General features: G+C 33.2%; 1 protein-coding gene across 2 annotated transcripts; it reads right to left on the reverse strand.

Annotated features, from left to right (window-relative positions):
• Positions 1-4: 4 nt before the first annotated feature.
• LOC147078737 (uncharacterized) lies at positions 5-13,304 on the reverse strand. 2 transcript variants are annotated; one of them, XM_085960412.1, is made up of 9 exons: positions 13,042-13,304; positions 12,807-12,935; positions 11,741-11,840; positions 9,788-9,975; positions 8,617-8,702; positions 8,385-8,529; positions 6,894-7,055; positions 6,155-6,339; positions 5-3,719 (listed from the first exon to the last, which is right to left on the reverse strand). In XM_085960412.1, the coding sequence occupies exons 1-9, from the start codon at positions 13,159-13,161 to the stop codon at positions 3,587-3,589; spliced, it is 1,248 nt and encodes a 415-aa protein (XP_085816538.1). In that variant the 5' UTR covers positions 13,162-13,304; the 3' UTR covers positions 5-3,586. The 2 variants fall into 2 exon arrangements, with proteins under 2 accessions (XP_085816538.1, XP_085816539.1); XM_085960413.1 differs by having other exon boundaries at positions 12,807-13,267.
• Positions 13,305-15,676: the final 2,372 nt, after the last annotated feature.

Raw genomic sequence — 15,676 nt, forward strand, 5'->3', positions numbered from 1 at the left:
GCGACTTCGGTCCGAGGTCTGTTGCACTGTACGAATGGTAAAAAAATCTATTCATTTGGTTTACTATTTCCGACATAATATTATTATTCAAAAAATGTTCAAAGAAAAGACATTCGGGAGAGGATTCGTTCAAGTCGTTCGATGTCGCGCCATATCATCACTACAGGGTGAGGAACAATCGGCCATGGTGATAGAGTCCATGCGGATGTACTGCAAGGGTATGGAGTGTCGTATTCTTGGTTAGCATACCGTTCATCAGTTAAGGCGAATTCTTTGCCTCAATTTACGATCAAATGTGACTTCAACGCCATCTAAAGGCATATACAGGCATCTACCATGAATTTCTAAAAATGTGTTACTAAAAACTTTCGTCGATCGCAACCAGATGGCAATAAAATATAAAATAAAATATTGTGTGTCGCCACATATTAAAAATCATAAGCTTGATAAAAATGCATTTAAATTTATTATATATTTACTTACCTATGTAAAAATATTTACAATTAATATTAACCCCATAAAATATTTACAATTCTAACATGTATATTTGATTTGATTTAAAGTGTTTATGATTTTTACATTTTGTTTACCGTAGTTTTTTTTACAGTGGCAATAAAAGGGTATCCTGTCCAGTTAATGAACCAGATTTTTTTACGTTGTCAATACGAATTAATATAAATATTTTTCTACAGTAAAATTCATTTATAGTAGTAAATGAACATTTAAGTACAAATGTTTATAAGATTGAGTTTAATCTTGTACAATTGACAATTACATCGAATTTCTACTAGAGGTGGAATAAAAGAATGATATTAAATGAATAGCAAAACAAATGCCATTCGAATTATTATTAAACAAAATAAGGAATATACAGTTGTACTTGGTTATTACTAGGAAGGTTGGACCGGCTGAATTTGCTCGTTATAAGCGGTACTCGTTATATCAGAGAATAGGTATTTTTATTGTCGGCGAAAACAACAATTAGACACTTAACTAGTGTCATAAACGTAATCTGTCCCCGGCGGCATCCTGTCCGATCGGATTTTATTGCTTAGGGTCGAAATGTCTTTAAACGATCAACACATTACCAGTATTTTAGCTCGGTATATCCGATAAGTATCTCGTTATAACAGTGAATAAAAATGTTTTGAGAAAATCATATACCAAATGTCAACGATTGTTTCCTCATTACATCCGAGATCTCGCTATGTCCGAGATTGTAATAACCGAGTTCGACTGTAGTTATAATTATGACAATATAGTCGATATTATATAGGCATCCCAATTCATTTCGTTTCAACCATGTCCGATCCTAATGGGTTCATATGGGCCTCCACAGAGTGGACGGTTTGTATTAACTAACTAACTATATCTGAGATAAGAATAAAGTAAGACACGCAACGAATTGAATAAAAAAGAAGTTGGAGGTAAGAAAAAACGTAAATAAACATGCGAACAAATCTTGTTAAGCAAACCCAAGGACAAAATAAGTGACAAATTAAAAAAAAAATTGTAAAACGTAAGAAAAAAATTTAGAATTTGAAGTAAGTGCACCACTGATTACATAATATTCTAAGAAAAAGACAGAACGTTATTTCTTTGAAAAAATCTAATGTCGATTTTAAAGAACAGTGCAAGATAAAATAAAAGATAGTTTTATTTATTTTACCTATAAATGTGTAAGTGAAATGGATTTGGAGATATAAAAAGAAACCTTATTGGCCCAGTGGTTTCTAGGTGTGGACTTTTGTAATTCCCTGAAGATCTCGAATAAATAATTAAAAATTATCAACACCTATACCATATTCCTAGGCATCTACTATGATTGAAAAGTAGATCTTAATTTTTTGTATTTATGATTGCTTCATAAAAAAAACAATATTTACGACTTTATGATGTAGCAGATAAATGAGCAACTAAATAGTGATCCAAATATTATGAAAAGTTCAACTATCAAAGCATCACGGCATAAAATTAGTAATACCACGGTTATACACAATTTATTGTACCTACCTATTGTTATAATTTTCTTAGTTCATTTAATCGTTTTTAATTTAATTTATTTTCAAATTCACCTCTTATGTGTTCATTCACTGAATTGTTTACCCTATATTTTACGGAGACTAATAATAACTTCTATTTTCTACATACTAAATTATCAACCTCCACTTTTTGACAGGACGGCATACAGTTATATAGGCACGTAGATAATAATTTTAAGGCCGTAGACAGGAATGAACGTTTGATGGCCCAAATATAGTACAATAGTATGTATGTAATTAAAGTTAGGGTACAAGTCGGTTATCCTGGATACAGCGGCAAACACATTTTGAAAATAGCCTATATACTGGATTATTTGTTAGGATTACCTAATCTAACTTAAACTAACCCAAACTAACAAATAATCCAGTATATCGGCTATTTTCAAAATGTGTTTGCCGCTGTATCCAGGATAAACATATAGAACAAAAGTTGTGAAAGAAAGAAGTGGAAGTTTGTCGAGGCTGTTTTGATCGGGTTAATTTGTCTTTGATTAATATTGTGACTAGAAATTTTAACAATTCTTATTATTTTTAACATTGTATATTGTTCATAATTTTCGCGACTACCACGTGAATAGACGAATTTTATTTACTTATAACATTTTAAACACTTAACATAAATAGGGAGAAATTGTACAGTCACTAGACAAAGATTAAATTTGATGTGTGTCATAAGTATGCTTTCTTTATATTATTATGAAACTATATTTATTTTAAAATCGCTTTATAAAAGGTAGGTACGTCAAAACAGTAATAAATATCTGAAATAATTTCACAACACTATTTCAAAAAGTGGAGGTTGATATATGATCGTCCATTGTGACATATGCTCCAATATCGCAAACCGAAAATGTTATTATGGACAGAGCAAAATTAACAGAGTGCTTGTCTTCATACCTGGCGACCCTTTATTTTCAATGTATGTGTGTGTGTGTATTTTTTAATCTATGCGAGTATTGTTTCAAAAATGGTACGATTTATTTCCGCTTTAGCAGCACATGTCGATAAAAGTCTTGTCATATATTAATTTTATTTACTATCGATTAGTTAATATACAAAAATACAAGATTAAATTTAAATAACTACCCTAAAAATTAATAAATAATATTTTTAATAGAAACGCTAACAGTTTTTTCTCAGTTATTGCGTACAAACCGAGTTTTTTCGATTTTAATTACATGCTTTCTAACCTCAAAATCGATGTTTTTTAAATTTGAAAAAAAAGATATAAGGATATAATAAATTCCAATTTCCGTTTAGCGTTTTCCTAGGTAATATATTTACGTATATTTTTATCGTAATTTTGATAATTAAACTTATGTCATTCATTCTTGCCACCCGATACAAATGTACCGAATTTGACACGTATTTTTGGAATATGGAACTCCATGATGACTTTAAATTTTTTATTTTATTTTTCTCATTACTTTTGAATATATATTTACCGATTAATAAACTTTTCTAGCTATTTTTCGATAACAACTTTACATAGAGACATCACCTTAATATGTACAAATCACATTGAGCTTATTAAAAGAATTGTTTCAGTGGTTATCCAGGTCCATAATTATTTCATTCTTCTTCAAGCAGCTTTTTATGTGGTTCCTAAGTACTGTCTTTTGAGCAAATGTCTTTTTGCATAAATTGCATTCAAGAGGGCGTTCTCCAGTGTGAATTCTAGAACAAAGAGATAAGGTCATTCATTAATTTTTCTCATTCGTTATTGAAATTAACATAAACTAGAACCTCGATCATCCAGACTAATTGGGGATGAAGATAGTCCAGATTATGAATAAAGTACTTCCAGAATCTTTTTTTACTAATAATATATTTTTAAATATTATCTTTCCCTTATAATCATACGAAGCTATAGACAATAAGAAATCCGGATAATGAAGGGTTTCTACTGTACCTATCTCATTTTTAATATTGATTATTTTTTTTGTTCAATATAAGTACAGTAAAACCCCGTAATACAAACAGGAAATGGAAACACCTTTTTTTAAGTTTTACTGTCTTCATTTATTTCTCGACCATGTCCGATTCTTAAGATCATATGGGCCTCCACAGAGTGGAGGTTTGCATTAACAGATTTTGTTTTACGAGAAATGGATGTCAGCTACTTGCTCAAGCTATTAGGTCCATACTCTGACTCTACACAAATTGAAAAATAATATGTGCACTTGCCAGACCCACGACGCTATAGGCCAACGCTGTTCAATTTAATTTTAATAACACCCTAATTCACCCACGATGGCCGCGTGGCTAAAGCGCCGGTCTATAGTTTCGAGGGTCCCAGGTTCGAATCCTGGGTCTAGCAAGTACACATATTGTTTTTCAATTTGTGTATGAGTCAGAGTATGGACCTAATAGGTTGAGCAAGTGGCTGACATCCATTTCTCGTAAAAATAAATTCTGTTAATACAAACTGCCATTCTGTGGAGGCCCATATGATCCTAATACGATCGGACATGGTCATTATTAAAAATAAATCATAATTAAGTCACCAATTATTATTTTTTATATACAAACAACAGTTTTTCTTAAAAAAAAATGGATTTAGGGTAGATTTGGATAATTAATGTCAATGTGTGTTCTATTTTCAAATTAGACGGAATAATTAGATACTAACGAGATATATGAGATATCTCGGCGGTTATAGATTATTAAATGAAATGAACTTGTTTGGTTTGGTGGAAGTACGTGGCAGAGAAAAGCAAGGAACCGAGAAGAGTGGAGGGAGCTGGAGGAGGCCTTCATCCAGCAGTGGATCGACCCCGGCTGAAAATATATAAGTGAGATATCTCGTCTCTGGGAGTAATCCAGTTAAGAATGTAAAATTTTACATAAAAACACTTTAATTGAAAGAGCCTTAAAATACAGACAGCCCTCAACTTGCGTACGTAATTATTGGTTCCTGAAAATCTGTTCGAATGTAGAGGGATGTAAATAAATTTTTATTTATTTTTCAATGGGTATAATAGAGTTAATAAGGCGTATTAGCAATCAGGTGTTTTCTTCACAAACTTGTCAAGAGATAGTTGAATACCACCCTTTTACGTATTTGATAAGGTGACAAGGAGCGGAGGAGAGAGGAGAGAGGAGCGACTGCATGGAAGCGCACAGTTTTTGCATTATAAACAAAATTCAAAATTTTAAGAAACATACGAAATAGTGAATTCTGCGAAAGTAGAACGTTCGAAAGTCGAGGGCCGCCTGTACATACTTATTATAATGCTAGAAAAAATGTTGGACTGCATTGGATAATAATATGTATTGGACAAAATTTTCAGGGAAAGCAATTCAATATCTGATAGCTTAATAATTACATCTATCGTCATCTCCCGGCAAGTGTGAGAGCGAGAAGATGCATTCTCCTTCTTCACTCAGTATGCTGGTTGCTGATCATCGTCTGTTATTTGGGACTTGGGAGTGAACAAATAAACACCTCGGAATGGTTGAAAACGGCGATTTTTATTTGACTTATAATTTTGGTAATTAAATTTTTATCAATTTTGCGGAGCGTGAGATGTATGCTGTTTACAATTCCAATTTCTAGAAGCATCTACCACCAAAATCCTTTTTGCGCTTTCGCGCTGCAAGCGAGAGCGTTAACCCTTCCGCTGTGAGCAATCTCACACAAAACAACGTTGCCGGGTATTTTTTTTTCCTTGTAATCGACCATTACTATAAGTCAGCTCGAAAATGGTTCCAGCCTTTCTAGACCCCCAGAGGAGACATTCCCAAATGGGGACAATTCGGGGGTGTGATACTATACATATATTTTTTATTAAATTATTAACAAGAGCAAGGACGTTAGGTATAACTATAATATGAAGTAATCCTAACATCAACCATAAAGCAAAGTTAGTACCAACTCAACTTCATTACCTTGATTTCAATTACAAAAATTGTGGCCATTTCTTACTATAAAATTATAGTACAGTTGGCAACATTACTTAGTAGCTTAATTGATTAAGAGCACTCGTCTGGCAAGCGCAAGATACATCTTCGAATCTCACTCAGGCCAAGATTTTTTTTCTAGGATTATTCTAATATAAAATTTTAAAATTTTGAAAGTCAAGCAAACAAAAATAGCTTAATTATGTTACCTTTTATGTTCGGTAAGTATGGTCGAGGAACTGAATGACTTGACACAGATGTCACACCTGTGTGTCTTTTCACCTGTATGAGTTCTGAGATGATTAACGAGCAACGGTTTCCTTTTAAACTGTCTCCCACACTGGTCACATGTGTAGGGCTTAGATTCTGAGTGCAATGCAGTATGCCGCAACATCTGAAATGTGAATTCATAAGAAACACACCCTACCAATATCATTTTTACCATATTAATACTTTTTGTCTTTGGAACAGTGGCGGCTTTAGATATATGAAGGCCTTGTAATAGTTTCTCAAGGTTTTTAAAAAAAAATTAAACATTTTGAAATTTGCAGTCTCGTGAAAGATTGTACCTATTACATATCATCATCATCGGACTGCTTCAATCCACTGCTGGATGAAGACCTCTTCACTCTACTCGGTTCCTTGTTCTTCTCTGTCAAGTAATTCCGCCGAACCTTAAAATTTTGTCAATCTAGCGTAGGTACTTTGGGACAGTCTTTTAGATTTATATCCCTCAGATATCACTAGATTATCACATTCATCCAGTGGCCATCCTGTGTATGAGGTATGTGTCTAGCCTATTTCCATTTAAGAATTTTGGCTCTCGTTTCCTACCTTATCCATTCGATCATTTTTCTGTCTTTACTTGTGATGCCCAACTATATCACTACACGCTGCGTAGTGCAAAACCACCTATTACAGATTATAATATTATAGAAATAAGATCACCTCAGCCATAGTTGTAAATGCTTTCCCACAGACTGGACAAACGTGATTTTTAATGCCGTTGTGTCGCAAAATGTGCTCACGTCGGCTCGCTTCTTGTTTGAAACTTTTGTCACATTGCGGACATTTGTATGGTCTCTCTTCACTGTGGACTTGCATGTGAACCTATATAACAAAATTATTAAATGGATTTAATACAAATTGGAAAAACAAAAAAAATTATAATGTGCGTAACACAGAAAAGATTGGTTTAATAAAGATGAAGCCCATTGAACTCTTTGCATTACAACACTTGAAAGCGATGAAAGAACGTTCATAGTATAATTGAATTGATTTGTGTGTTGGCAGGACTTCATATAAAAATAAAACAAACAGCGGCCAGCCGTTGACACTCTTGCTTCGGTAATAACTATCTTACGTACTAGTATTTACGATTTTATGCGGTTGTTCATCTATTACTCAATAAGGATGTGAGCTACTTTCAGAAATTGAGATTGTCTGGTAAGCTACTTATACATATTCCTTCTTTATAATTTTTTATTATCGTCCTTTATCGTACCATACATAATATTAGGTATTATATTACTTAAAATAAATAAGGACTTCCGATAAAACATAAAATGCATACTTTAATTATTTATTTATAAACAAAATAATAATTGAAAAATATCTTGAAATAAGTGAGTAAAAGTAAAAATAATTAGTGAAAAGAATGGCATTCACTTTCCCCTACAATTTTTTCGATTCTTAGTGAGTATCTTGTCACTCCCATCCAAATGCAATTCTGTACATCTGTGAGTACTTTTAACCACCTTCATAGTGGAAAATGTTGATTCACATAAGTAGGTAGAGCAAAACAATGCCTTCATTTTGGGCACAATTCGAACTAAAATTGAACACTTTTCTGTTGGGACGAAAGGCCATACAGATTCTACAATTGAGGCAACACTTTTAAGCGACAGATCACATTGAAATTTTATCAATTCCATTTCTGATGAACTTAGTTTGAGAAATATTTCATTTCAGAGTCCAATAATAAAATATGAGAGGCAAATTTATAAATATGATAAAATATTCTACGCGAGCTACCGGTAGCTCGCAAGCGACCATTTGGTGATCACTGTCATAGCACAAGTTTCAGTTTTGCTACAAAAGAACCTGAACTGCAAAATTTTGTTTTTTTAAATGGTTCTACAATCATATGAGGATATGGGCCGCCTCATGAAGAGGCTTCTTAACAGATTTTTGTTTTACGAGAAATTAATGGCAGACACTTGCTCGGCCTATAAAATCCATACTCTGGGTCCAAACACTTGTAAAAACACAAACATTACAAATCTGACGTGCAGCTGCTCGGCCATTGAGGGTGTACAAAATTACTTGCAGGTAATTTAATCAATCAAAGGACTCCATCTCCGTAGAAAAGTTTTGTTCAACATCTTTAAAAACACAGTAGTCTAACCGTAATTAATTTATTACATAACTACAACTCACTTTCAAATTTCCAACGGAAGAAAATGATTTCCCGCACGATTCGCATATCGCCAGCATTGATGATTCTATTGAGGAATGTGACTTTTCATGCGTTCGGAGTGCCCAGTCGAAGAAAAATAATTTCCCACACACGTGACACCCGTATCTGGAAAAAAAGAACAATCCTTTCCAAATCGATTGGTCCTGTTCCACATTATCAGTTGTATTTCAATACGCAAAAAAAAATACATACTGTTTCACACCTACATGTTGAATCATGTGCTGTTTTAGTCCTGACCACTTCTGAAAATCTTTTCCACACATCTTGCATTCAGCTTGCTAAAAAAATATAAAAGAAAACATAATCAATCTATTATGCGTCTACCTCTATGTTAATATGTACACATACACCAGTCCCAAAAACTGCTTGTTAGCGAGAGATAAACTATGCACAAAAGTAATAAATTTTCACCATTCGTAGCACTTGCATTTAATGTTGAGTAAAATGCTAGTCCCGTAATGTGCACTCTCGATACTTCTATAAATTCATGGGATATTCAGTGTCAGCAGTATTCAATAGTGAGGGTATCAATAAAATAGCTATCACAATTGAATTAAAATGTCAAGCTGAATATCTCACTCAGCTTTTCATTTGTATTACCGTGCATCATAATAAACATCTCGTTATTATCATTGTATCACTGCACTTATGTTAATCCGTCAAATAAACACGCAACCGCTCTCAACAATCATACTTCAGTTCTTCACTCATCACTCCATCATCCACTCACTCCAAAGCTATGATTACAGACCAAAAATTACATGCTATCTGAAGATATTACTGGTTTCTCTTGTTTTAATTTCATCACTTACGATGAAATAATAAATCGATTCACTCTATTGTGTGGTATTTATGTTTAGCAAATATCATGATAACTGTTAAATAGTAGTTTATTATCGAGACAGGTACTGACTACATCTACAGTTCAAATTAAAGCATTAAAAAAACACAACATTTTGTGAGTGAATGTCGTCGGTGTTTTGTAAAACGGGCGAATCAACCATTTTGACGAAATCAAGAAATGAAAATACAATATGTACCCCACTAGCTTTGTTGTGTAAAAACGCCCAATTTGTATCTCCACAGGAAAGTACTTAAAAACGATAATCGTGAGGACGAATATTCATTTAGTATTACGAATAAAAAGCGAATGTGACATATTAGGTCTTTTAAAATATTATATAATAATGCCTATTATAATGACAGTATTCTTTCTAAGCTTTATTATAAACTTGTTGGATATTTATAATCATCCACAGGTAATAAACAAATAAATATCAAAAGTTAAAAATCCTCCACTTGTAAAATAGCATTTTGGTTAATTCACCCTTTTTACAAAACACCGACGATATTGTTCTCTCACCTTTTTACCATCATGTATTCGAAGATGACCTTCCAATCTCTCTTTTGTATAAAACCACTTGCTGCATTTATCGCAACTGTAATACTTCTTTTCAATGTTTGCTTTATGCGTTTTCATGTGATTACTCAATGCTACGGAATGAGAAAATAATTTCTTGCATATTCCACACTCCAATTCTTTTGACACAACTAAAAATAGCAATGAAACAGGTTGAAGCTTTATATGACATTTATGTAGGATGAATGGATGCTACGAATGAAATCAACGGTTACATAATATATTATATTGCTTGAGAATTGGTAACCTTTGATCACTCTCTAGGGGTAACCTATGCTTTACGGCAGTGTTTCCCAAAGTGTGGTACACATACCCCCTGGGGTACGGGAAGAGTTTGGTAGGGGTATGCGCTACACCGGGCTTCGGCTGCACCTGGTGCAACAAGCAGTAAGTAATACGACATCAATACAACATCCATGCTAGAAGGTTTATCGCATGCGGAAGAAGAGCATTTGTTGAAATTAGCTTCAGATGGATTCTTGAAAAATATATATAAGGAATAGGTATACTTTGGTTCAAATACATCATTTTGGTTACAAATGCAACATGTGTATCCAGGTTTAACAGAGAAAGACCTGAAATACACCTTGCCTTTTCCAACTTCATATCTATGTGAAGTTGCTTTTTCAGCATTTGTAGACATTAAGTCAAAAAAGGAGCAAACTTTTGGATGTGGAACCGCATCTCAGATTAAAATTCAGGGAACCAAATTATGATGATCTGTCTCAACATAAACAATTTTCTTATCCTTCTCATTGATTATAATGAATGTTATTTACCTATAATATAACTTTTATTTATATTTTATTATGAATGAATTTTATTTTTCGTTTATTTTTATTTTGTTTATGTAATAAAAAAGGAAAAAATAAATATATTTTGATTGTTATTAAAGTAGGTATATTATGCATTGTTTTTTGACGAGGGGTACTCAGTGTTACGAAAATTATAGAAGGGGTACACAGATGTTGAAAGTTTTGGGAAACACTGCTCTACGGCAAGGGTACCCAACTCTTTTGAGGTTGGGTTTTTTTTTTTCATGGCGATCGACTTCTAATAAAAATAAGAATTATGGTGTTGCTTTTTTTACTTCTTCAAAGTTCAAAATATTAATTTTAAAATTCAAAATATCATTAAATATCTCCAAGAACAAAACATTTTAAAATTTTCGAATTTTTTATGGATATGGAATAAAAAAATCTTCATACAGTTTTTCATTTAATTCAAATATATTTTATTAATATTATGTAAGTATCCATGTACCATATTAAATCATCCGGTGTTCAAATTTAGAAAAAACTAAAAAGTATTAAATGCTATGACAATAATGTTAGCATGTGCAGCGGACAACTTATACTGGTGGTATATTAATACTATCGACCGAAGATACTTGATGGAATTTGAATTTAAATTCTAATGGATTTAAGTTTTGTACTATTCCATTTAAGTCGTTAGTTGTGACCTGGGTTTCGCCTTTCGGCATCTTCAGGCGCCGTGTACACTCACCAACGGCAAACACACAACACTCTTAACTCTAGCTTTTATAATAAATCAATACAATAAAGTAGGTAAAAACTCCATTGCCTACCTATCAAGTCAAAGGTCACAAAAAATACAACAAACAAATTATGAATAGTTGAAATGACTGGTGGATCGAAAACAGACTTTCTTTAAATATGAGTATTTTTCTGGATTCAGTACTTTCTGTATATCCGTTTTTAATCCACGGTTGTAAATTTAAAATATGGAATTTATTATTATTTTCAAAATTCACAACCGAAATTGGGATCGACCAAATTTTACTTCGAAATCGACCGGTCGATCGTGGGCACCCTTGCTCTACGGTTACCAAAATTTCATAATGTAATAAGTAAATAATATGACAATAATGATTACCCATTCTTTTTTTCCTTTTCTTTCGTTTGAATGGAACATCCTCCAATGTATCAAAATGTATATCAACATCTTTTTGTGTAGGTTTTTCTTCAAAAGGTATCTAAAATAAACCTGTACAACTTAATAATATTATGAATACCTGTATATTAATCTATGTGAATATCTATCAATACTAAACCAATGGTAGGCAAAAATATGTCACACCTTTAAAGTTTTCTTTAGAAATTAATGTTATTAATACCCTGTTTACACATGCATGAATTTACTGTGCACAGTAAGAAAATGTATGGGGAAATATGTATTATGCAGTTGGCAAGATTGCGTGCATGAATCAAATAAGTTTGGAAGCTTCTGAATTGTGCTGATTTTTTATGCGTAAGATCCTGCCGGTAAAAAAACAAACTACTCATCTGAGGTTAACAGATTTTCAATACGTCCTGTCAAATAGTAGTATAAAATGCGTCTCGCTTACTCTTGAAGAATGAGATTGGAGAGACAGTCAGCATTTTTACGTGTAAACAGCTATTGTCATGATTGTACGGTGATTGTAATTTTCAAGAATCTATTCTCTGAAAAAATCTATAAAATTGTAGGTAAATGTGCCGCAGATGCTGTCATGAGATTTTATAACTTTATTTTTAGACCTAACCTAACCTAACCTAACCTACCCCAACCTAATATTACCTAATATAATCTTAGTTTGTGATAATGGTGTATCAAAATGTATGAAAATTTCAAATTTTAAATTAACAATTATTATTGGATGATCGAAAAGCCAATGTACCGACAGAAAAGGGTATTTATCAAAGAGATTGGACTCCTCCAGTCTTCCAATCTCTTTGGTATTTATTATAATTGTCTAAATGGAATAAACTTTCGTAAAAAAAAAAATGATAAAAGCTCATGACGGCATCTGCGGCACAATTACCAAATCGTGTTTAATTTTTGGCTTGTGAGCTTGAATAATTTCAAGATTCGATAATTCATGAGAATCTCTTTATGTACTAATTTCTAATAACAAAAACCACAAATAATTTCTTGAGAAATTTTATCACATTATACTGACCTCAGAATAACCACTTTCTTTGTATATCTCATTGATTTTCAAACACATTCTTTTAAATTCATTAAACGTATTTAGTAATTTGTGACATGACTGACAAATATTTCCCGGTAGCCCATCGGCAGCTGAAACCTGTTTAAGATCATTCAAAAAAGATTTTTAATTCATTAATTCGCCTGTAAAAACGACATCATTTAGTTTATCTTCAACAATATATTCTCATTATTTTCCTAGGTACCTCCACAGTTGTGCAATAAGTAAAAACGTCTGCTAAATTGTTATCATAAAGATTGTGCAAAACACGGTAACTACGAGAGCATGCACGGCATTTTAGGGCATTTTTACTGCTAAAGCTCATTCTGATTTTTAGAAATGACAATTTTATTCATAGAATCAAAAAATTACTATAAATTTGCACTTTATAACATAAACAAATATGACAGTTGACGGAATGTTGTTTTGTTTTTTGAACATAAACCAGTGTTGCCATATTTTGAAAGTGGAATTATAGTACAGAGCCTCCTAAATTATAGTATTTGGGATAAAATATAGTAGGCGTTGTCATCTGTTGAAAATGAAAATTTTCTCAATTTTTCACAGTCGGCTTGTTTTTTTTAGGAGATATATTTCGCCGCGGGCCGCAGGTTCCCAATTTTTCATGGTAGGCTCATTTTTTTTAGGAGAAGAAAATTTCGCCGCGGGCCGCAGATTTCCAAATTTTCGAAGACCACTCGATTGCGAAATGGCAAATGCGAAATTATAGTACTTTTATATTAAATTATAGTACGATATTCAAAATTATAGTATTTTGGGCGTACTATACCTATTTTATAATCGTACATAGTACGCGGACCAAAATTATAGTACAAATACTATAATTATAGTACGGTTGGCAACACTGCCATAAACAGTATATTAGTCTATGCCATAGACCAGGGGTAGGCAAACTGCGGCCCGCCGGGTATTTTTTTGCGGCCCGCCATCATTAATTGTACTACTGATTACGAATAACTTCCTTCGTACGTCTTCCTTGCGTCTCGTCTCACACTATGTAACAACTATTTTCTACGTTGAACATCGTGACACATTTAAATACTTTTAACTCCGCGTTGCAAGGAAAAAAATATATGCCCATGATATGGTAAAAAAATTTGAATGGATTTCAATTAAAACTCAAGTTATTCCTTCGACAAATGTCGAATAACAACGTGGACCACTTTCCAACTTTGAAGTTGCTGAATATATCAGAATATAAATTTGAATCATATGGTTAAATTATTAAAGCTCTGAATGACGATTTTTCACAAAGATTTAGTGACTTCCGAAAAATTGAACTAGTTTAGCAATAGTACGCGATCTATTTTCAATAGATTGATAGTATACCGACCAGTAGCGCACCCAGGGGGGGGGGCCAGGGGGCCTTGGCCCCCCCCAAAATATGAAAATCATCAGAATGATTTTACATATTGAAATCGAAAGCCAATAAACTATACCTTGGGCTTAGACAAACAACACGGCAAAAAATGATTTGTAATTCTCCAGCACCCTTTTTAGTAATATTTCTTAGATTTTAATTTCTAATACAAAAATTTCGAAACACTAATGTCAGGTTTTTTTAGAAACCCGTTCCCTAATGAAATTCTCGGTGTCCACCCTAATTCCGGAGTGGTATAGGTCATGGCTGGGGAGGGTTGACAGGTCTAGCCTGGGGGCCCGGACTGTGGGGGGCCCGGCGTGTCGGGTTGACCAGATAAGTGAGATAAACACATATCAAAAATTAGCTTTAATAGTAAAAAAAAGTCGCCTGCGGCGCTATTATACTTCATGACTATGGACATTTTAATTTATATAAATGTCCAATATATTTTTTGATTATTATGTGTCAACAGCTCCATTATTAAAGTAGATGACGTACTGAAAATCGCCAATAATTCACTGTATTAGTACCCTCAATTTGAACTAAAACACAATTTGAAAAACGCTAATGTAGTGTTTCACACTGCCTTTAATCTAAGCGGTGGATAGGGGGCCCGTCAAATACCCTAGCCCAGTGGTCGGCAAACTCATTAGTCAATAGAGCCAAATATCAACAGTACAACGATTGAGATTTCTTTTGAGAGCCAAATTTCTTAAACTTAAATTATATACGCAGGTAGTTTAGTTAAAGTCATAATTAAATTATAGGTAGGTACACTGAATAAAACTGAATATCATACGTAATAATGATCTTATTTATTAATAAAAATTAAATTGTAAGTAAGGTATCCATACAATTGAATCATGACAATGACTGACAATTTCAATGTGAATAATGGCCTTGCATCTCCTTGTAAAGTTTGGGTAAGTCAGGTTCGTATGTTGTTGATTTAATTTTAAGCACGATTTCAGGTTCTCATCAATAAATCGATTTCTCAATTTACTCTTGATTTCCTCTTTTGGAAATCTTTTTACTAACCACAAAACTTGCAATATTAACATTGTTGAAAGATTTTATTCAGTACCTAATTAAATACAGAACTTTATTTTTCTTGACTCTTCTCCTCAGCTGCTTTCTTCCTTGCATCATCGACAGAATATTTAGCGCAAAATTACTAGTTTTTAGTTGTAGTATCTCTCTAAATTTGAATGCGTCAATTTTTCCCGACAAATAAATACAGGTCGGGAAGCCATTTAAGTTTTGAATAAACGCGAAGTCTCGGTCTACTCAACATTACATTTACGGTTATCCTCTTCCATTTTCTTTGCTTCTTCTTTGTAGCCATGTCAAATATGACAGAGAGCATCTGTGGCAGGGCCGCACTCAAAGGGCCAAAGAGCCGCAGTTTGCCGACCACTGCCCTAGCCTGAGGGCCCGTTTCAGGATGTGGGGTCCA

This window comes from Rhyacophila brunnea, unplaced genomic scaffold (assembly GCF_057557595.1).
Source record: "Rhyacophila brunnea isolate RB1 unplaced genomic scaffold, BYU_Rbru_1.0 scaffold_11, whole genome shotgun sequence".
NCBI lineage: Eukaryota > Metazoa > Arthropoda > Insecta > Trichoptera > Rhyacophilidae > Rhyacophila > Rhyacophila brunnea.